The 21,105-nt window shown below is 43.3% G+C and overlaps 1 protein-coding gene across 5 annotated transcripts in view; it reads right to left on the bottom strand.

The window, feature by feature from the left end:
• Positions 1-21,105, bottom strand: part of CDK12 (cyclin dependent kinase 12) — an 80,130-nt gene that overhangs the window by 49,252 nt on the left and 9,773 nt on the right. For all 5 annotated transcript variants that reach the window (XR_012642688.1, XR_012642687.1, XM_074978767.1 and 2 more), the window contains exons 3-12: positions 16,359-16,535; positions 13,938-14,077; positions 11,960-12,130; positions 10,284-10,473; positions 8,600-8,656; positions 7,939-8,040; positions 5,015-5,092; positions 4,228-4,344; positions 3,367-3,498; positions 1,683-1,897 (exon numbers count right to left, since the gene is read on the bottom strand). Coding sequence is in view for 3 of the 5 variants with exons in the window: in XM_074978767.1 (XP_074834868.1) it covers positions 1,683-1,897; positions 3,367-3,498; positions 4,228-4,344; positions 5,015-5,092; positions 7,939-8,040; positions 8,600-8,656; positions 10,284-10,473; positions 11,960-12,130; positions 13,938-14,077; positions 16,359-16,535 (1,379 nt within the window). In the remaining 2 variants the exon portion in view is untranslated. The remainder of the gene's footprint in view (positions 1-1,682; positions 1,898-3,366; positions 3,499-4,227; positions 4,345-5,014; positions 5,093-7,938; positions 8,041-8,599; positions 8,657-10,283; positions 10,474-11,959; positions 12,131-13,937; positions 14,078-16,358; positions 16,536-21,105) is intronic.

Below are 21,105 nucleotides of genomic sequence, written 5' to 3'. Positions count from 1 at the left end.
CATGCCTACCCTCCTTTTATCCACCTGTTGCATCCTGTCTCAATCCCCCTGAGGCAAGGACTGCCTCCTTTGGTACTTGTCTTTCCAGCACCTAGCACAGGGGTAGGGAACCTGTGGCTCGCAGGCCAGGTCTGGCACCTTGCATAATTTGATCCAGCCCACAGTAAGTCTCCATGCCGCAGGACAGAGGCTCCAAGTTTCAGCGCTAGGCTGAAGCATGAGTGTCAGCGCCCTAGGCTCACTTCCACTACAGGCTGGGCTTTATTAAGAAAGGGATTTAGGGGCTGCAGACCAGGGCCCTGGGCTAAGGGGGGGGGCCCATAAAAAGATCTCCAAACTGCCCAAGTTCAGATCTTCATGGGGTCCGGGGCTGCACCCTGTAAAGTGCCTGTGTGTTACTCAGCCTTGCCAGGCCCAGGAGGTGGAGGGGAAGAGGCGGCTCCACAATATGTTGTCATCCTCGCGCCTGGAATCCTGGCCACTGGGTATTGGGGGGTAGGGGGGAAGTGTCTGCAGGCAAGTGGGCAGGGCAGTGTGTGCTACGCTGAGCCACCTGGTTCCCCTCCACTCCCACCAGTGGGGAGCTGCACCAGATAAGCCTCCGCACCTAACTGCCTGCCCCAGGCCTGAGCCCCCCTCTGCACTTTAACATCCTTCTACATCCCACACCCACAACCCTATGCCTACTCCAGCATCCTATCCTCGACCTTGAACCCCTACACCCTCCTGAACCCCAAACCCTTCATCCCCAGCTCCTGCACATTCTCCCACACCCATTCGCCTGCCTCAATCTGCAACCCTCCTGCACTCTGAACTACTAATTTTTGGCCCCGCCCCATAGCCTAGGCAGCCCCACAAAATCTAATAGCCAGGCCACCCCCAGAAGGGTTAATCAAATCCTGACTTCAGGTGAGAGGAGTGAGGTTTCTTTTTAATTTTTATTTTTTGACTCGTGTGACACCCGCTTCTTAACTGAAATGATTTTTCTGTGGGTCAACAGCCCTGACAAGAGTAAAGGTTCTCCACCCTGACCGAGCACAACGGGTTCTCACCCTTGACTGGGGTTCCTTGCTGATTCTATAATACAGACAACAGATCTCTTTAGAAATCACCAGCTGTGTCTATTTGCAGGATTCAATAGGGCACCCTCACGTTTACTTAATATTTAGGAACCAGCATGAATACCTACAGCTTAAGGAACAGGGTAAGATCCTGATCCTGAAAAAGTCTACCATCAGGCATAATCCTTACTACAACAATTAACGGGCAAAAGCCTTCTGATCCCACCAGAGAATCTGGACTTCAGCTACAAGGTAGTCTCACCTACTCCTAGGTCGGAAGGTTAACCATTATACTGTAACAGACAATTAGGTCAAAAACAGTTACATTCTAAAAACCTTAGGCCATCCAGCCTATCCGCCTGCCAGTGCACAACCACTTCTTTCAAAACACTCACAGATACTTTGCTGGTCTTAAATGAGTCGGAAGATTTTTTTCCGCGCTTGCCCTCACACATGCAAAGGAGCAGGAAGCGTAGAATGAAATCCACTAAGAATTTATTTCCCCTCCAGGCAATGTACCCTCCAGCTGACTTACAAATTCAACCAGGAGCTTCAGAGACCAGCAGGAAACGTTTGCAACTAAATTCCCACAGATATCTGTTGTGACAGCATCACACTGACCTATTGCATCTCCAGTGCCTGGTTCTATCTTGAGCTGGGCAGGCTGCGGGTGTGCCGGGCTGCTACTGTTCTTGACAGCATCCGTGCTCGTTACAGAGGTAGTTTCTTTCCGAGAAACTTTGGAGGACGGTGGCTCCTCCACTGTGATCCCACTCTGCCGCTGCCGTCGGCGTTTCTTGCTCCACAGCTCATGGCAATCCTGCCAGTGAGGGAGGCTGGAAGAGGACGAGACTTGGTGAGAGGGGGATAAAACATGAAAGGCGACAAATTGCCCTCTGGGAAGTTCTGAGTTCACACTCGCACGGGAAGTGAAGTTTTCAGAAACACAGAGGGATCATTGAGACATGGGTCTGATGGCAGCACTGCTACTAAACAAGGAATATGCATGCTACAGTGATAAAGACGATATTACTGTGCTCACGTTGCTTCAGCTGTACAGAGATCTTAAGCGAGGTATTCGTTAGCTTTAATAACATGTCGCCCCTACTTGGGGCTCAATAAAAGGGTGACCTGGTGAAATTCAATGGCCTGAGACAGACAGAAGTCTCAGATTAGATGATCTAATGGTCCCCTTTGCCTTTAAGAGAAGAAAACATGATACCCCTTTGAATCTCATACACAGACCCAGGGAAAATGCAGACGCTAGTTTCACCGCGTTGGATATTTTTGGATTTCTCTGTTAGATACTCAGTGCCTCACCAAAACCGCTCCAGCAATCCAAGTGTGTTTACAGTTCTGAGCTTGCTTGGGAGCAGTCAGCTGCCCCAGGAGTTCTCTAAATTCGAATCCACCAGGGCCTTGCCATTCACTAACATTCACTAACTAATTTTACCACAAGATTACAGAGGGAGACATCTGAACTGGAATTCCTTTACAAATTTAACACCTTTCACCTTGGCCTGGAGAGAGATCTCAACTGGCATTACAAGGGCTATTTCCCCACCTTTGATATTCACAGGAATGAGACACATCCCACTAATCTGCTTCATTAACCGGTCCTACTAAATGACAGACAACGACGTTCCTCTCTCCCCCTCACCTCCCTGCTACATAAACCCTGGATTTTGTTTTTCACTACAAATCCATCCGATGAAGTGGGCTTTACCCACAAAAGCTCATGACCTAATAAGTTTGTTAAGTCTCTCCAGTGCCCCAGGACTTGTTGTTATCTGGGAGACAACGTGATTGTCTCATGACAATTGCCGCCCTTGGCAGCTCTGAAGAGGTCACAGATATTTCAAAGCTGGTTGTCTCTGCAGGTGCACAGAAAGGATGTAGAACAGGGTTTCACAATCAGTGTGCTTTGTGAGGTGGAGCTGTATGATTCTTCTCCACCCCGTAGCAATCTTTCTAGCCAATTAATAAGCAGTATTAACAAACTCAAAGGCCCCGCCTATCCTCCCAGGCAAAGGGATGGAGGTTTTCAACAATATTTCACCCTTCTATGTTACCTTCCATCAGAGGACCTCAGAGAGCTTTACAAGCATCAATAAACTGAGCATCAGCCAGTGAGAGAGAGATGTGGTATTCTCATTTTACAGAAGGGAGAGGCAAAACAGACACAAAGATTAAGTGACTTGCTCATGGCCACACGGCTGCGGCAGAGCAGAGCAAAGTGCCTAGGAAGCCTAGCTCAGACCCTGCTTTCAGCAACCTGCAGCAGGTAAGGCCAACTGATACCTACTCTGGAGGAGCCATCTTGCCGAGGTCAACATCCTTAAGGAAATCGCTCTGCAAGGCCTGTTCTGCCGTGCAACGTTTGCTGGGGTCCAGCGTCAGCATGTGGTCCAGCAGGTCAAGAGCAGCTGAAGGAATGCTGGGTAAAGATGAGAGGGACAAGGCTGTAATTCAGAGGCTGTTCTAAAAGGAAAGGGTGGGAGAAAGGGTGCTACATGCTCAGAAAAAGGCTGGACGACTCTCCATCCAGATTCAACTCCGAGTCATGCAACGGCAAAGGGACACACTCCAAAGCATTTGCGGCGAAAAGCCAGAGAGGGGATTCACAGCAGTCTCAGTAGAAGCAGACTAACACAGTTATCCCTCTGAACATTTTCAGTGTCACTTTAGCCATTCAAGACTTTACATTCCCCTCTGAATCCACAAGGCAAATCATATGATTCGTTACTTCCAGAGACTGCACCACACTGCCCTAGAGGAAGCAACTGCAGCTTGGACACTGTTTTCAAGAAGGTAGTCGGACAGACTGACACCACGCTTGAGGCTTCCCAGCCAGTGGACATAACCTGAGTGCTGCTGGAAAGAGCCGTAGGGGGGTTAGCGAACAGCTCATTCTTGAGCAACAATCACACGGTAGGAATTCCAAAAGGTGATGATGAGCCAGCTCCAGTATTCCTGGAACAGGAAAAAAGCCCCCCAGGACGGTATAGGGAAATGGGAGACCTCTCCCTTCAGCCCACCATCACCTGCCCTGCCAGCTAAAGATAGCAGAAGACGTCCAGTGGACATTATAGTAACACAACAAGCAGCATTTACAGATCACAAAGACACAAACACGGTCACTCATCTCCTCTCTTTCCAAACTCACAAAGAGAACTCCTCCCGCAGCCGCCTTCGGTATTGCTTCTTCGGTTTCATAGTGTTGAAGTAGGGCAGCTTGATGACATCTGGCCACACAGCGGGACAGGGGCTCCCACAGAGTCGGCTACAAGAGAACCAGACAGCAAGAATACATTCAGCAGACACAGCACAGCCAGCACGAGATCTTTCCTCTCTGACTCAGCTTAGCATACAGACAGCGCAGGTGTGGGGCAGCGTTCCCTGTGAGCTGAGCGCTTGGGTGGCCACCTGGGAGAGATTCAGGCGCCCCCCCAGCTGGTTAGCAGAGCACCCACAGCCACCCACAAGGGACTGTATGTGTTTCTACTGGTGATGCACATCACACATGCCTTGGTGCACATAAGATTTATTCTGCCCATGGATGGAAAAAACTAGAGGGAACGCTGGTGTGGGCGCACACTAAAGAGGAACAGACAAAAGTTCAGGTAAAAGTGGTATCAGAAGGAGAGAGGCTTACCTTGGTTTTAAAACCACTGACAGCTTTCGATGCTGAATTCTATTTTTGGAGGAGTGATTTTTACACTCAGATACCTATCACCTCACCTCACTCTAAGTATAGATACAAACAGTCAGGTATCAACCTGATTTGCAAGCACAAACACCTAGAGACCCAACTACATGTTTTAGTAGTTACTGTCACTGCTGGTTTCACTTTGCAAACTGGTTAGGGAGCAAGAACTGCTGTAATTTTAATTCTACATGCAGGAAAAGTTTCTACAGTGCTATTTCTCACTGATGTGTACGCAATACTTTACCTGATTAATTCAAGCTGAGCCAGTTCCAGATTGGCTTGAAAAATAGGCTTCTTTGTAAACAGTTCCCCAAGGATACAACTGGAAGAGGAAAACCAACAGGTCACCACAGCAGATGCTGAGGACGATCACTTGACTAGTGGTGTGTTTCTGTCAATTAGCAGCTTTGCCTGAAGGTTTATTTGCATCAGAGCTTAAAACTAGGAAATGACCAACTAACCTGCGACTAAAGAGTCAAGCACCACATGCATTTGGAGAGCAACATTTGCTGTTAAGATGTTGAGCCTATGACATCTTAACTCTTCTCCAGCAAAGAGAAGTATAAACAGAATCATAAAGGGTTGGCTGTACCAGCCTTTAAGAAATGGCCAGCAGTACATTACTTGCCTTGGAAATTAAAAAACAAAAAAAAAAAAAAAAATTCAGTGTTATGCCTCCAGCTAGTCAAGTAACAGATTTCAGTCTCCATCAGCCAGTCAATCTCTGGCCTTTATGGTGAGCCTTCTGAAAAGAGTACCAGTTAGTGCCAAACATAGCAGCAGTCTGACATGGTCACCATGGCTAACATCAATTCTTTCTATTTTGGACACCAAAAAGCAGCTTGACAAGATGGTCACAGTTTTCAAAAGGGATTGGTGCCCTCAGATTGGAGCCAGGTTGCCCAGAAAACTCAGTTTCCACTACACAGCCAACGTAAGTATGCAGATTTACAAAACAGAGGCCAGATATTTGCATGATGAGCTCAGCTGAAAAATTCATCTGAAAGCAGCACAGTGAAAGCCCTTAGCAAAATCTGGCCCCAACCATGGAGTCTTGTGAGGAATTGGGGTATGTGACAATTTTATTCCCGTGGTTAGGTTGCATGTGTTTCCTCCTGTCCTGTATCAACCAGCGATGAGTACCTCGGTTTCCCTAAGCACAGCATCAGGGCATAGCAGTGATGGGAGTTTTAGCGGGATGACTTATCCAACATAGGAAATGGCCCTTCATGCTCTTTGTAACCTGAGCAACCAGGTGGCACCCTTCTTCCCCAGGAAACAGAAGAAAGATGGGAGGAGCGGCCTGGCTGGTTTGAATTGGAAGTGGGCTGCTGAGTGGGGAGTCTGGTCTGGCTGAAGGAGGAAGGAGGACCTAGGGCCCAGCTCAGGGACCCTCTCTGGGCCCTCTCTTCCCAAGCTGGGTTGTACTGACAGCTTCTGGTTTCTGTACTGACAGGTCTGTTCTATGCTGTGTCCCTGTTGACTAATAAACTTTCTGTTCTCCCTGATGAATGAGAGTCACATCTGACTGTGGAGGTGGCGCAGGGCCTGGTGACCCCCATGCTCCGTGACAAGCCTCCATTCTTGAAACTCAAGCTCTGAGAGTCTTTAAATGCTTCTATGCTGCTAAATTCATGAGTATCCAATTGCTCTAGTGACTAGATAATTCCACTGAAAGGCCCTGAATTCTCCAATTTTTGGTCTTCTACGAATAAGAACAGAATGGCCAGAGTGGGTCAGACTAAAGGTCTGTCTGGCCCCCTACCCTGTCTTCCAACAACAGGCAATGCCAGATGTCCCGGGGGAGGGAACAGAACAGGGAATCACTGAGTGATTCTTCTCCTGTCATCCATTTTCAGCTCTGACAAAAAGAGCCAAGGGACATAATTCCTACCCATCCCAGATAGTAAGTACAGATAAACTTAATTTCCATGAATTTATCTCGTTCTTTTTTGAACCCTGATAAAGTCCTGGGTCTTCACAACACCCTCTGGCAAGGACTTCCACAAGTTGACTGGTACTGTCGTCTTGGGAGAAATCTATCCTTCCTTTACTTTCTCTGTGCAAATAAAGTTTCCTGCCCCTTGGTCACTGAGGCAGCAAGCTGCACACAATGAACAAAAAGCACCTGATCCACAAAGTTTCTTTGTGCACCTTATTGGGGCATTAACTAAAAAGTTTATTTGTTAAAATGTAAATAGTAATGACGTCTAAGCTAGTGGTTTAGAACAAAACATGAAGTGTCAGTCAATATAAAAAACTAACTATGTACATTTTATGCTACCATTCTCCAATACTGAGGCACATTGGCCTTCTTGTATGTGTTAAAATATTCTACACTGATTCACAAGAACCCTTAATAAACCAATGTTTCAGTTGTTTTGGTGGTAGCTAGAGCCCTGCATATCTGTGGATAGGAGAGTGGATGACCCCCCCACAAAACTCTCTCTCTCTCTGCACCCCCACACGCTAGCTGCGGGGTGGGGTTGGGGGGTTGCCAGAACAGGCCCCTGCTCTGCCAGCAGGGAAAGGACATAAGAAGCTCCGTTCTTTACTTCCCTGAAGGAGGGCTGAGTGCTGGCCATCCCAGCTCCCCTCCCAGCTGCCTAGTGAGCACTGACCTGCAGAGCTCCAGCCCCAGGTCCCTGCTGCCCTTAAAGAATACTTAACAATAGTTCTGATAAAGACAGAAGGGTAAAAACCACTCATAAGTTTTTGGAACTTCTCAAATGTCTAATGCAGAGATGAGATTAAGTGCAACATATTCATGTGGCTGTTATTGTGCTACCAACAGATAAAATACTGGGGGGCGGGATAGCTCAGTGGTTAGAGCATTGGCTTTGTAAACTCAGCATTGAGAGCTCAGTCTTTGAGGGGGGCCTTTTGAGGGCCTGGGGCAGGTTAGATTTATTAAAAAAAACAAACCAAAAAAAAAAAAAAGCCATCTGTCAGGGATGGTGTTAGGTCCTGCTGTTAGTGCAGGGGACCGGACTTAGTAACCTGTTGAGGTCCCTTGCAGCTCCATGAAATATGAGATGTATATTGCCATGTTTCTACACTACATGTTGCTATTCTATCAGAACCTTTTGCCCTATATTGGTAGTTGGACCTTCCTTCTGCCTTTCTTACAGTTCACACAAACACGACCGAATCAAATGAGGCACTTACCCACAGCTCCACACGTCTATGGCTGGCGTGTAACGTTCCTCACCTAGCAGCAATTCTGGAGGTCGATACCATAATGTAATGACTTTATTTGTGTATGGACGGCTGGAAGGCAAGATGACAGACTTACATTTGTACAGGTCTCATCATGCTGGTAGATCCCATAATGCTTTAAGCACAGTGGCCTTTGCTTTCAAACATCAGAGCCTAGAATCGGGCATACAAACGAAAGCAGCCCACTTTTCAGAAGTGTGAGGTACACACAGTTCCTCTGTAAGTCACGGAACACAGCTGAAAACCATGCCACTTCTTTAAGCAGCTAGCTGCAGAAATCCTCACCAGAACCCCTACCCACAAAATCCCACCTAATTCAGCCCTGCTGTGCAGGTAATGCTAAGCTGGAAAGCAGCTGAGGTTTAACAGAAACCCCATGCAACAACAATTAAGGCAGAAAGTGAAAAATAATGCTACAAAAATCTGAAGGACATACTCATGCTAATCCAGGAGTGAAACTCCTGCAATTGCGTTTGTCTAAAGAAATGCTATTTACCACCTGCCACAGTATTGTGCACCTGCTAACTTCCCAGGCTGACAGACTACTGAGTATCTGTAGACTCAGTGGCTCAATTCACACATTTGCAAATCCTCACTTTAAGTGACTTACCTCTCTTCAGAGCTGTATAGTCGGGCAAGTCCAAAATCTGCAAGTTTGATCTGCCCACTGAAAAACAAAAGCACAAATAACAGTAGGAGCTACATGTGGAATCACTTGCTGAAACAGTAAGGCAACAGAAAGGACCAACAACAACTGGTGTTTAGCAAATCAACGTGTTGGACATGCCCTTCTGATTTTTAACAGACCCTTGCTCAAAGCTCTATGGAAGGGTAAAGACATATAAACATTCAACTTCACAACCATCACAAGATCTCTAATGGGTCATGGTTCCACAAAGCCATTATTTCTTACCCTGGTACTTGTATATGTGGCTGCAGTGACTTTCAGTGTTATAATCACAGAGTCCATCAGTCTTAGTCTTCCTCACTGGTGTATAGATGGAGACGTAAAGAATCCTTGCAAACTGTCTCCAAATCATAAACTGCCCCACAAAGAACTATGCTGCATCCAGCAACTCTAGCAGAAGACTACATAGCAAGACATTCTATCCCACTCCTAAAATCAGAACATAAGAATGACCATACTGGGTCAGACCAAAGGTCCACCCAGCCCAGCATCCTGTCTTCTACCATACACCAATGCCAGATGCCCCAGAGGGTGTGTATAGAACAGGTAATCAAAGTGATTCCTCTCCTGTTATCCATTTCCAGCCTCTGACAAACAGAGGCCAGGGACACCATCCCTACCTATCCTGACTTACAGCCATTCATGGACATAACCTCCATGAATTCTTCTAGTTCTTTTTTGAACCTTGCTAAAATTGGTCACTACCTGGTCAAGAGAAAGGGACATCAAAGCCCACAGCCAACATGTTGCTGTCACCCCATTCCCAGCCTCTGAACGGTTAAGGGATTAAACCCTGACAGAGCAGAGCATGGGTGGTGGCTGATATCTGAGAACTCTAATAGTGACTGCATGTGATGGGAAGTAGGGGAGAGAAGAGTCAGAAAACCCAGAGAGACAGAGAGCAAGGACGACTCCTTTCCCACATCTATTCGTGCCAACAAAGGATCCAGAGGAGATGATGGAATAAAACTATTACTTTCTGAGCCAGGCTCACTTAGCTTAGGACCTAGCAGCAATAGCTGCACAAATATGCCTTTGGGCTCTACCACTGAACACACACCACCTTTATTATACCTTCCTCATCCCACAATGTCCTTTATGATGTTTTGTTGGCGATGGTCTTCAGGAGCAAGGTTTAACCTTGTAATGCACCGTGAACAATCCATGCCATTTCCTATTCAAAAGGCACATGTTTGCTTTACCATACCCAAACCAGTTCCCCTAAACATCAGAGTTAAATAAGCAACATTTCTGTTGAAATGCTGCAGAGTCAGAAACTGCATCAAGCCACTCTTTGCCATCCTTTAGAGACTGAGATGAGGAGCAGTACATTTGCCAGCAAAAGGTCTCATCTGGACAAGTTGCCCCGCCGCCCCAATGGGAAGCTAACCAGAAGGTTGTTAGGCTCATTCACTTTTGGTTGAAGACCACTGCTCTTACAGAGGCAACACCCAGGGGACCTAGTGCTTAGACTAATCTGTCATTTCTGTTGGAAACATGAAGCAGAAAAGATCCTTGTATTCTTTCCCATCAGCAGCCTATAACCTCACAGATAAATTAGCCAACGTGATGAAATCATCTTCTGCCCTATCCAGTGACAAGTTACCTGTTGTTTAGTAAGATGTTGGAACATTTAATGTCGCGATGAAGGAAGTTCTTTTTGTGGCAATAATCCAGACCCTCCATCAGCTGTTTCATGAAAGACTTGATATGGTCCTCTGAGAACTGCACCAGGCCAGATTCTAGCAGTCCCATGAGATCATGGTCCATGTATTCAAACACAAGATAAAAGGCGCCTGCCACAGAAACAGAGTTTAAGATGAGAGATGAAAAGCGGATTCAAGAATTTCAACATTGTTGGTTACGTAACAAAATTGCTTGATAAAGGTCAAGATTTAGGGGAAAAACGTGACTTGTGATTTTGTGTGCTCAACTGCATACTTCTGCGGTGGGGTGGGTATGGTCACTGAGATCTCCAGAGGCAGGTATATGGGCACTTTTCTTTTCATAGCAAGCGACAAAAGGCCAGAGTGGAAGCATTAGCATCAACTGCCTATGGCAATAGAGGACTTGAATCTGCTGGAAGAAAGGACTCTCCGAGTGCAATCTCATTTTTAAAAGCACTATCAAATTTAGAAATGTGAGAGGATGGAAAACCTTCTCTACCACTAACTGGTCCCTGAGACAGCTAACATTATCCAGCATAATAAAGGGACTGCCCCCATTTCGGGGGAGGGGAGGGGAGGGGGTGGCAGAAAATGGCACAGCTACTCCAGCAAAGTTTTAAAGATTGATTGATCACTCACAAACCACCAGGGACAAAAACAAATACTTTACCCTTGGAATGTACCAAGTGTGCTTCTGCCTTGTAAAGTGACATGACTTTAAAATGGGCATGGTGGCATTTCACATTCATTGCCTCTCAGTCCCATTCATATCAAGCCTACTTAGTTTACAAGAACAAATATGTTTCTAACAGTCAGTTCTGCAAAACCAGCTGGACCCTCTTGCATCATCACCATTAATAAAGGTTCTATTGCCCAGTTCACCCCTGGGAAAATCCAGTCTTCGACTGGAACAGGGTTGCATAAGTGTAACTGATAAAGATTTAATGGACAATTGTGTTGTTGGTGCATGAGAGAGAAACTCCAGCTCCTTCTACTTTGGCTGTATTTACTTAGGAGGGCTAACAGAAATAAGATGCAGGAACAAACTTCCCAACCCCAACATTTAATTCCATCTGATACCCTGCAGAGTCAATGCATGGAAGGGGGAAGGAGCTGGAATCTGCACTTTTGTGCATCAGAGTAGTTGATTAAGTTGATACCAGTTTCCAAGTGGTATAACTATTCTTCTCAGCCCCTAGCACTGGGTGAGATAGCAGCTGCTCTATGACTCTTGCAAAGCTGGTTACTTGAACTTGTACAAATGCCCTGAGTCTTCTGAGAACTTCCAAGCAATCATTTAGTACCAGCGATCAGAAAGGGCACATTCTTTTGCAGTTGACTCACAAAAATGTCTGGTACCTATGGACACTGAAGGCAAAATTAGCAGCAGGCTGTGCAGATTTTGTTTCTGTGATCTGCAGTATAAGACACATGTAGATTTCTTTTTAATCCAGATGCAGACATGTAACAAGCAATAATTCTAGAGGTTCCTCTATCAAATAACTCTGTCATAAACCTGACTTGTATCAGATTGCTAGATCCATGCTTGCACCAGAACAGTTAATGAGGATCTGCAGACATTTGTTAGTTAAACACACTATGGAGCTAACAATACCTTTGTCCTTTTTGAAGTCCAGTGCATCTTGCTTGTCTGTGACAATTTCCTTCATGTTAACAACGCTGCGATGAATCAACTGCCGAAGGATTTTAATCTCACGGATGGCCGTTATGGGGAAGCCTTCCTTCTCATTGTCCAACCGCACCTTCTTTAAAGCCACCAGCTCACCTGCCAAAACAAGTCAGTGTCAAAGTGTCTTCAGACAGTTACTCTAAGTTAATCCAATGATACAATCTTGGCACTGCACCGTCTCTGCCCTACCCAGGCTTTTGAGTTTAGTCTTTTCATGATTAGTTTTCATTAAGAAAACAGCTTATTTAGTCTTTAATTATGTTTTTACCAAAAAAGTTTACAAACAATCTGAGCTCCAGTTACATTGGTAACAGAAGAACATTGCAAGTCAAAGAAAGACAGGGAGGAACAACTTTAAGGTAGCAGATGGTAACAACCCTCTCAGTTGGGGTCCCATCTCCAGAGGGTATAATGAGGCGTGTGTTTGTGTCCGGTGTTGGCCTTCCATCTGGGAGTTGGACAGCAAGACCACGTGATGGCAATCGCTATTGTTCTGGGGGCTAGGCCCCAACTCCCTGATCTGGCTCACTGGTTCTGACACATGTCATATGATGCATGTATGTTCTCACCTACCCCCTGCGATGTCTTGCTCCACCCTGTTCCTGACCCATAATCTGCTGGATGTTTGGCCTGGGCAGTGATGGGTCAAAGAAGATGATCTGGTAAGCCAGATGCAGTCCTGAGTCACTGCTGTCCATCCTTGCACTAAGACATTTTCCAAAACTGTTGCATTACAATGGAGCTCAGATTGAGCAAAGTTTTTTCTCCTTTGGGAACACTATTTCACTTGTTCAACATAAGAGCTCCTCAGTAAAATAGTGGTTAGAACCAGATGGAGGGTATCAGGAAGACCTCCTGAGGTTCCTTCCAGCCCTATGATTCTAGGACTCCTGGTTTCTATTCCCAGCTCTGCCAGTTAATAAATCATTGATAGTCTTTAAAGTGCTACATTTCTGCTGTTTTGTTTTGTTGGAGTAAAGTGCTACATCTCAGTCACTAATTATGCTATTTTTCCAGAGTCAGTTCAAATCATGAGGCCTGGTTTCCCAGTCTGAAAAATAAGGATGCTGCTGTCTTCGCACAGGAATAGGGTTTATGGTCAGAAAGCATTTTGTGTTCTGTAGATGAAATTGGTCCTAGAAATACGAGGTAGGTGATAACAGAGCCTCACTAATTTGCACTGACTGGGAGATGCAACACAAATTAGCAAGTGAACAGCAAGCTAAAAGAGCAAGCATCCCACCACTGCAGGCACTCGTTTGTTCATTTGATCTGAAGATTATAATATTTAATTATTTCTTATACTTTGTAATTCACTGGAATACGCACTGTAGGACACTGTGTGAAACACTTAGTAATTAAGCAACACTATTCCACCTGATGCTGTCTTATTGACTTAAGCTTTGCTAAATGACGAGAGAATACCACCTATGTGCAAACTATGAAGTGCAGGATTATCACATGCTCTCACACTATACCCACAAAACAGTGAGGGCTATAGATCCTACAATACCTAGTCAGCAAAAGGTGAGCTAATAACAGGATAACAGTTTTGTTCAACCTCTTTGCTTTGGTCACTTTATATATGTTGATCTCGTGTGGCACAATCGCCATCAGCAAGGAAACAAATTTGCAGGTTTACATGCTGTGGGTGCACATGGAAGAGATTTTCATAGGCTCTAAAGAACCGTTAAGCACCCGGAGCCTCATTCCACCAGAGTCCTCAAAGTCTATTACTGATCGTAGCGATATTCCCTCATTGAGTGGCTACTAAAACCAGAGCGAACGTTAAAGCAGGCTCACTCTAATAGCACCAAAAATAAGTAAAAAGACAGACAAGAATCGCATATGGAAATTCTTTCAATGTTGCCTTGATCAGACAAAGGCTGTACCTAAACTTTACCTGTATCCTTGTCCTTGGCTTTGTACACCTGCCCATACGTTCCCTCTCCAATAATCCCAATGATATCAAATTTGTCCACGCAACGCTTCCCCCAGTCGCTTTCTGTCTGTCGCCTCTCACCATAACGAGGACAACAGATTCTGAAAAAGGGAAGATTAGAAAACAGGACTTCATCATAATGGCTTTAAATGGGTCTAAATATTTTATTTTTTAATTTAAATACTAAAAATTATGAGAAAACAATTTGGTCATCTTACCTATCCTGCTAGTAATTGTTCTTTGGACTATGGTAAGGCTTAAATCTAGATATCACCAATAAGCAAAGGAATTCCATCACATTCCTTAGTCTAACTCATTGCAAAATTAGACATTTTATGTGATGTGATCAGCATTTCTCAGCCTTTTTCATATCAAGGATATTTCAGGGAGTGGGGCTGATCATTGAGAAACACAGCTAGATGAAGGTTAGTTTTCTTTACTCAGTACAGCAGGCGTCACCAGATACATATTGATATCTGCCCATTCCACACAACCTTTATACATCATACTAAAAACAGGAAAAAAAATGACAAGAAATTAAACTATCCAAATAACAATGACTGCCATCGTTAACTTAAAATAGCAGTCACTCTGGTCATCATTTCACACTGCCCTGCCCTGAAACGAGGCCTGTAACACACTAGTTTCCATTGTTGCTTTCACAACTAACTCTCAAGTGCTGTTTTGTCATTTTTTACTTCAATAACTTTAGTGAATTACACTGCATAGCATTATACCTACTACAGTAGGGTAGCCAAATGGAGCTTTTTTCTACACTCATCATCAAACAGTGTTATGTTTTATCAGATCAATATGCTAAAAGCACAGACTTAACAGTTGTATGAGGCCAAAGAGCATAATCCAAACTCCATTCAATTTTACCCCCATTTCCCCACATACAATGATCTAAAAACAGGGATCAAGTGTTATGATATATCAAAACACACTACTAAAAAGTTTTCAGTATGTCTCACCATTCTCCAGTTAGACTGTTGCTCAAATAGATCTGTCCTGTCTTAAAAGAGAATGAGAGAGAGTATTCTGCTAAAGATCTTGTTAGATTGCTCTTAACATGGATAGTAGTTTGGATAGAATCTTTATTGTAACATAATTCTTTAATAATATTAGATTTGGTAAGTATTTGGAAAACTTTTGCCTGGACATGAGACATTTGATCGTTATTTAGGGAACAAAGCAGCAAATATGCCCTGAGAAAGATAAAAACAAGGAGAACACTCCTAACTATACAGGATTTTATTCTCTTGATGAATGCATAGTTCTTATTTGTATTAAAGAAAGTCAGATGTGCCCAGGGAGTGGAAAACAGATAACCAATAAGTTACCAGTGTTGTGGGTAAAGGTACATGGCCCTTTCCTGAACGACTGCTTCCTAGAGACCCTGGCAATTCTATATAAGGCTGTTTGCCAGCCAGCGTTCTTTGGCATCAAAATGAGAGGTCCAGCCACAATACCATTTTCAAGGCAACTGGTAAATTAAAATTGATAAGAATTTTAAAGATGGACTAGGTTTCAGGTGAACGTGAAACACTCCAGTAATTCACACCACAGGAAGGATCATGTAATATATTATAGAACAACAGACCCTGTAAGAACCTTGATGAAATAAAGTCTGAATTACAGGTTCCATCTGGTGGGTGATTCAGATACACTACATTTCATATGCTCTTTTTCCCCAAATGTAGCCCTTCATTTGTTAATATTCAAATAGCTGGAGAAAGGATTCCACTCTCCTGCCTGGACAAACACCCATATTTAGATTGACAGACAGACAGCCTTAATCCTGCCAAATGTGCACCTGAAACCCAGAGGAGTGGTAGGCTTCATTACTTTCAAACAATTTTTCTTTTTTTTTAATTAGTACAGTATCACGATTCAAGCCTATCTGAAGTCAAAGAATTTCCAGGCAAACTGATGGATTATCCAGAAGAGAGGTAAGTTGGGCTATGAAGCAGAAGAGGAAATATAAAACTAATATCCTGAATGTGTGTAGTCATTAAAAATCCTTTGATACTTTTTGTAGGACCAGTGGTATTAACAGCAGCACCCTGGTACGATTCCAACTGGGCAATTGCATTGTGCCTATTTACATCTCTCTTCAGATTCATCAGATACATTTGGAATTTTCTTATCACCCTAAAGGTGACTTACTAGGTTCCTGAGAACTGCTGAAACAAATGCAGATTTAACCTCAGAAGTAGGTGCATTTTTGTGGCAGGGAAAGCAGTTTCCATGTCCAATTTATAGCTATGTTCCAAAACGCTTCGGGATCCTCCTGGGTGAAAGATGCTCTATATACAAAAGATCACCACCAGAAGATGACACAGCTTAGTGATACTGGCATGCAGGCACGCAAACACTTACTTTGGTCTCTTTTTGAATGGTTGCTGAGGTGGTGTGACTGCCTTTGGTTCTGGAGACTCTGGGGGAGATGGATCCCCTCCAGGAAGCTCTGGAGGAAGCGGGAGGTCCATGAGCAAGTGTCGTGGTCTCTGCTCTCTCTCTTTCTTCACAAGCTTTGGAGGAAGAATCTCCTTCGGACTAAAGCCCAGAAAGTTACGAGCAAGTTAATACAATGCGGTCAGACTTAAGACGACACTTCAGATAAAGAGGCTCATAGGCCAAAAGTTTTAGGTTTGAGTGCCTGATGTTAGGGGACCAAGCATGGATTTAGAAGTCTGGCTCTAGACACTCGGGCTTACAATTATGCATCTCTCTTGTTTCAAAGCCACAGTCAACCTAGAAAAATACTAACTTAAAAAGAGAGAGTCCAGCCTCAAAAGGCATCACGTTTTTTTGCAACTAGAAATCTTTCATGACAGTGGAATAAAAATTATATGCACACTAATAAATCTGAGCTATAATCTGTTATCCATTTACTGATCCTTACTCCCCATCTCTTGCCTACTCATTAAAACACAATGAAAGACGTGTTCTGACCCTGAACCTCATTAATAGCCATTGCAGTTCTACAACATGCAAGCAAAATTAACCATCTCTTCACTACATTGCTTTTAACTCATTAGCAAGGACAGAAATGGGGCAACAGTAACTTTGCGTACTGCAGGTAGATCATCAACTCATGTCTGCTTTTACTGTGGTACTAATGGTAATGCAGTGTTGTCTTTAACTAGTGGGAGAATGATAAGCAGAACCTAGTTCATTTGAGGAAAGAGGTAGGAAAGGGGTTAGGGAGAATTCCTGGAGCTGAATAAATTGGGAATTAAAATCCAAGTTGAATAGCAGTAGTCAAATTACATTATTCATAATACTTACCATGTACCAGACTCCACCCTCCCCAGGAAAGGGAAAGGCTGTCTATTGAGAAATAGACAAACAGCCTTTCTTGGGCCAAGTTGGGGTGAAGGGGAAAATGTGACATGCTTCTCAACATCAGCAGGTCTAAAAATCCACTCATCAGCATAAATAAGCCAAAAGAACCGAACTGACAGAAATAGAAACTTATTCGCTAGCCATTTCCCAACTTACTTGAAACCTTTAAAGTAAGGGGGAAAAATTATTTTTTCATTGCTACTAAGATCACACAGGTTTAGTAAACTGATCAGAAAAGTCCAGCGAGTTAGCGTACTGGAGTAAAATTTTCACTGATGTGTGAATGAGGTCCTTATAAGCCATGAATGTAAGACACAAGAGAAAGATCTACGGGCCTGCTCTCGCCACTGTTTAAAAGCCACTTACAGCACTGCTGTGGGCTTAGAAGAGCTGGATAGTCCCTGCATTGGTCACTTTTGAAGAAAGCAAAGAACTCAAGTACTAAGGCTAACAACAGAAGGCCTCAAAATTGGACTAGGCCTTAAGATGACAGGCTAAAAGTAGCAGTCTAAACAGGGGTAGCCCAGGTGGTAGCTCAGATTAGCCATTTGAGTATGAACATTCACAGGGGCGTGGGCAGGTTTCTACTTGGGCAGCCAGCACAAGCTGCAACCTATGCTAGTCATGGGCTCCCTGCTATTTTTAGCCTACAACTCAATCACATTCCCTGATGCAGTGTGGACATACCCTAAATGCAAGTCCATGATTCCTAACTAAAATGGCCAGGCGGAAAATCAGTTACTGTCAAAGCCTGATAGACTTGGTCAAATTATGTCTTCAGGTTCATCGTATGTTTAATAAAAAAGCTGTTTGAGGAATATTTAAAAGTTATTTATTCAGATTCAGCACCTGGTTATTTCAGCCTGTGTGCGCCATTCACCACCAGGATAAGCAGTTCCTGTTCCAGTGATTGCTGGGGAGTATTACCCACTCTTGCTAGCAGTGAATTTGTTGTAGATCCGTAACATGTTGAACATGTACTGCATGCCTTCATCCAAAAAAGGCTGAATTTGATAATTCTTCCCAACATGGTGCAAAAGTATTTGACAAGGTTTGATGGAAAGGATGAAGTTGTGTTGCAAGGTAGCATCTGGAGCAGAAAAGCTTTTCTGTAGGTTTTTCCCCCACCACTGTTATCTGCCGATTCATGTAAATTACCACCTTTGTTTGATTACTTAAGGCTGCTGGCAAGCTGGAGTTAATTTATTTGTATGTCAGAATTAATGCTGCAAGATAACTATTTTAAAGTTAGTTCTAGTCAGAAGACTCAGACTATTTGCATGGTAATCTAAACAAATATCACCTTTCAAGCATGATAACGTTGCATATAGATGGAGCGGAATCTGAAAGGTGAACTGCAATGCTTCAAATAACTAAAATGACATCAACACAACAAACAAGGGACATAATTTCCCGTAAGAGTGAAGCAGTTGTACCTGTTTTATAAATCTGTAATTAGCACACCTCTTTGCTATTTTGGGGACAGTCATTACTGTCCAGACATCCTATGGAATTCAAGCTATAAGACTTTGCGGGACATCAGCCATCACATGCCTAAAATGATGGAACTACTCTATTCTAAACTGTTTTTTCACTCCCTTCTCAGGCCCTCTCTGTAGGGTCAAACATCTCATGCTGCACCTGAGCATGAAGGTGAATTGTTTGGAATGATATATCATGAGTCTTTTTAGTGATACATAGGCATGAAGAGAAATGAACAAAAATCTTTATTTACTCAACCAAGCTGCATTTTGTATGCAGACAACACAAATGGGATTCTAAAAGTCATGCTTGCCATACATTTAGAAAATCAAGGAGGGGGATGTGTCTTTTCTACATGTTGGAAAAAGAATAAAGAAATGTTTGGTGCACAAGAAACAAATTATTGTAAAAACAATGTATTGTGCACACCCAATGTGTTATTTGCCATTTAACCCCAGTAAACCTAACCAAGTGACTTTGTTTGCTTGCTTCCTCTTGTTTTAATGGACTGGCTGAGAACCTGTTCATCAACCTTTGGGCACAAATATATTCTCCAACTAGGCCATAAGTCTATCAAAATACACAGTGGTAGGGGAGGGAAAAAATTAAGCAGCAGCTTTGTCAGTAAGTCAACCTTCAAAGAGTCTACTCAGCCACTCAACTTGGAAGATGTACACTATCAGTATCTGCATCGCAGTCACACTTAGATATGAGAGTTTAGGTAAAGTTTCTGATGCTTTATAAGGCTGTCCTAACAACAGCACAGCTGATTCAATGGCTTACCATCCCACCTTAACAACCACAGCAGTATGTTTAGTGTGTACTTTTCCAATGCAAGTACTGGCCTAGGTACCACATCAAGACTACACTTTCCACTCTCACTGCTACTTAAAGGGCTAACAGACAAGCACTGAACAGCATTAAACCAAATGCTGTTTGTGAAAGACAACGTCGGATGCACAGGATAATTTATAATGTACTATAAGCATCACAATTACAGCATTACCTTGCTAATATTAACGTCTGAAAGAGCAAATGAGAAACAATAAGTGAACAAAGAACATATATGATGAACTTTGCTCATGCAACAAGTGGTAATAATAGTTCAAAGTATATTAGAAAATTGTTTTGTTTTACGAGAGTAACTATATCTTATATTAAGATATCCCAGTACCTCTTTACTGCAAAGCATAGAGTAAGCAAGGGTTTTGGTGTGCAATTTAGTGAAGTAAAAATTATCAAGGACATAATGTGGAATCACTCAAACTCCTAAACTTCAATAAAATATTGTACTGTAACACAAGTTTTTAATCTTATTTCAGTTGATCATATTTCATTTGCCCAGGTTTATACAAACGATGTCTATTATCATAAAAAGCACCTGCTAAAAATCATGTAGGACATTAATTAAATAATCTGGTCAGATTTAGAAATTATTTGTATTGCATCTTAATTGGGAAAGGACCAGATCTTGATGTTCTGCTTAGGATTCATTGTCAAGGGAACTCTTAGGAGAATTAATTAAAATTAATTTAAAGTGTGAAATTAAAGTGGATTGGTTAAACTGCATTAAACCCTTGTGTCACACAATCAAAATTAAGGCCACAATTATTCCGACTAAGACTACACCTACACTAGCCCCTTCCTTTCAGAAGAGGCATGGTATAATGAGCGAATTGACAAGATGCTAACAAGGTACTTCCAGGAATATGTAGCACCTCATTAGCATAATGACAGCCACACACGATTCAAAAGGCCCCCGTCTACACAGCTAGAATGTGATTTGAAAGCAGCACTTTTGAAAGGATCCCCCAGACTTAGAAGCCCCTTCTTCCTAGGCAGGCAGGCAGGCAAAGGGTTACCTCCTTCCACAGTCAAAACTACGTAACAGCAACATATTGCACAGATAAAGAACATGCTGTGTGTCAAACTACAAGGCACATTACATATAGATGGAACCATTAAAACTACTGACCTATGCATTGCTTGCTTACATCTAACATCCCTGCTCCCAGATCTGCTGAGGTTCTTTTCCTTCCTGTCTAAGGCCCTGTTTACAGGACAAAGTTACACTAGATGTGATTTTAAAACAGTTTAGACTGATGCAAATCCCTGTGCCAACACACTTTCAGTTTAAGATGGGTTTACTGCAGTTTATTATGAATAAACTGAACTATGACTAAGCTTTTATATAGCACTTTTTGTTAACTAACATAAGCTAAACTATCATTTAAAAACCCAATGTAAGTTAAAGCACAACAATTTTGTTAAGGTAGACAAGGCCTTGCATATCCCA

Source organism: Carettochelys insculpta, chromosome 28, assembly GCF_033958435.1.
Source record: "Carettochelys insculpta isolate YL-2023 chromosome 28, ASM3395843v1, whole genome shotgun sequence".
In the NCBI taxonomy this organism is placed as follows: domain Eukaryota; kingdom Metazoa; phylum Chordata; order Testudines; family Carettochelyidae; genus Carettochelys; species Carettochelys insculpta.
The sequence above is the reverse complement of the archived record's forward strand: the minus strand, read 5'-3'. Positions and strand labels throughout refer to the sequence as shown.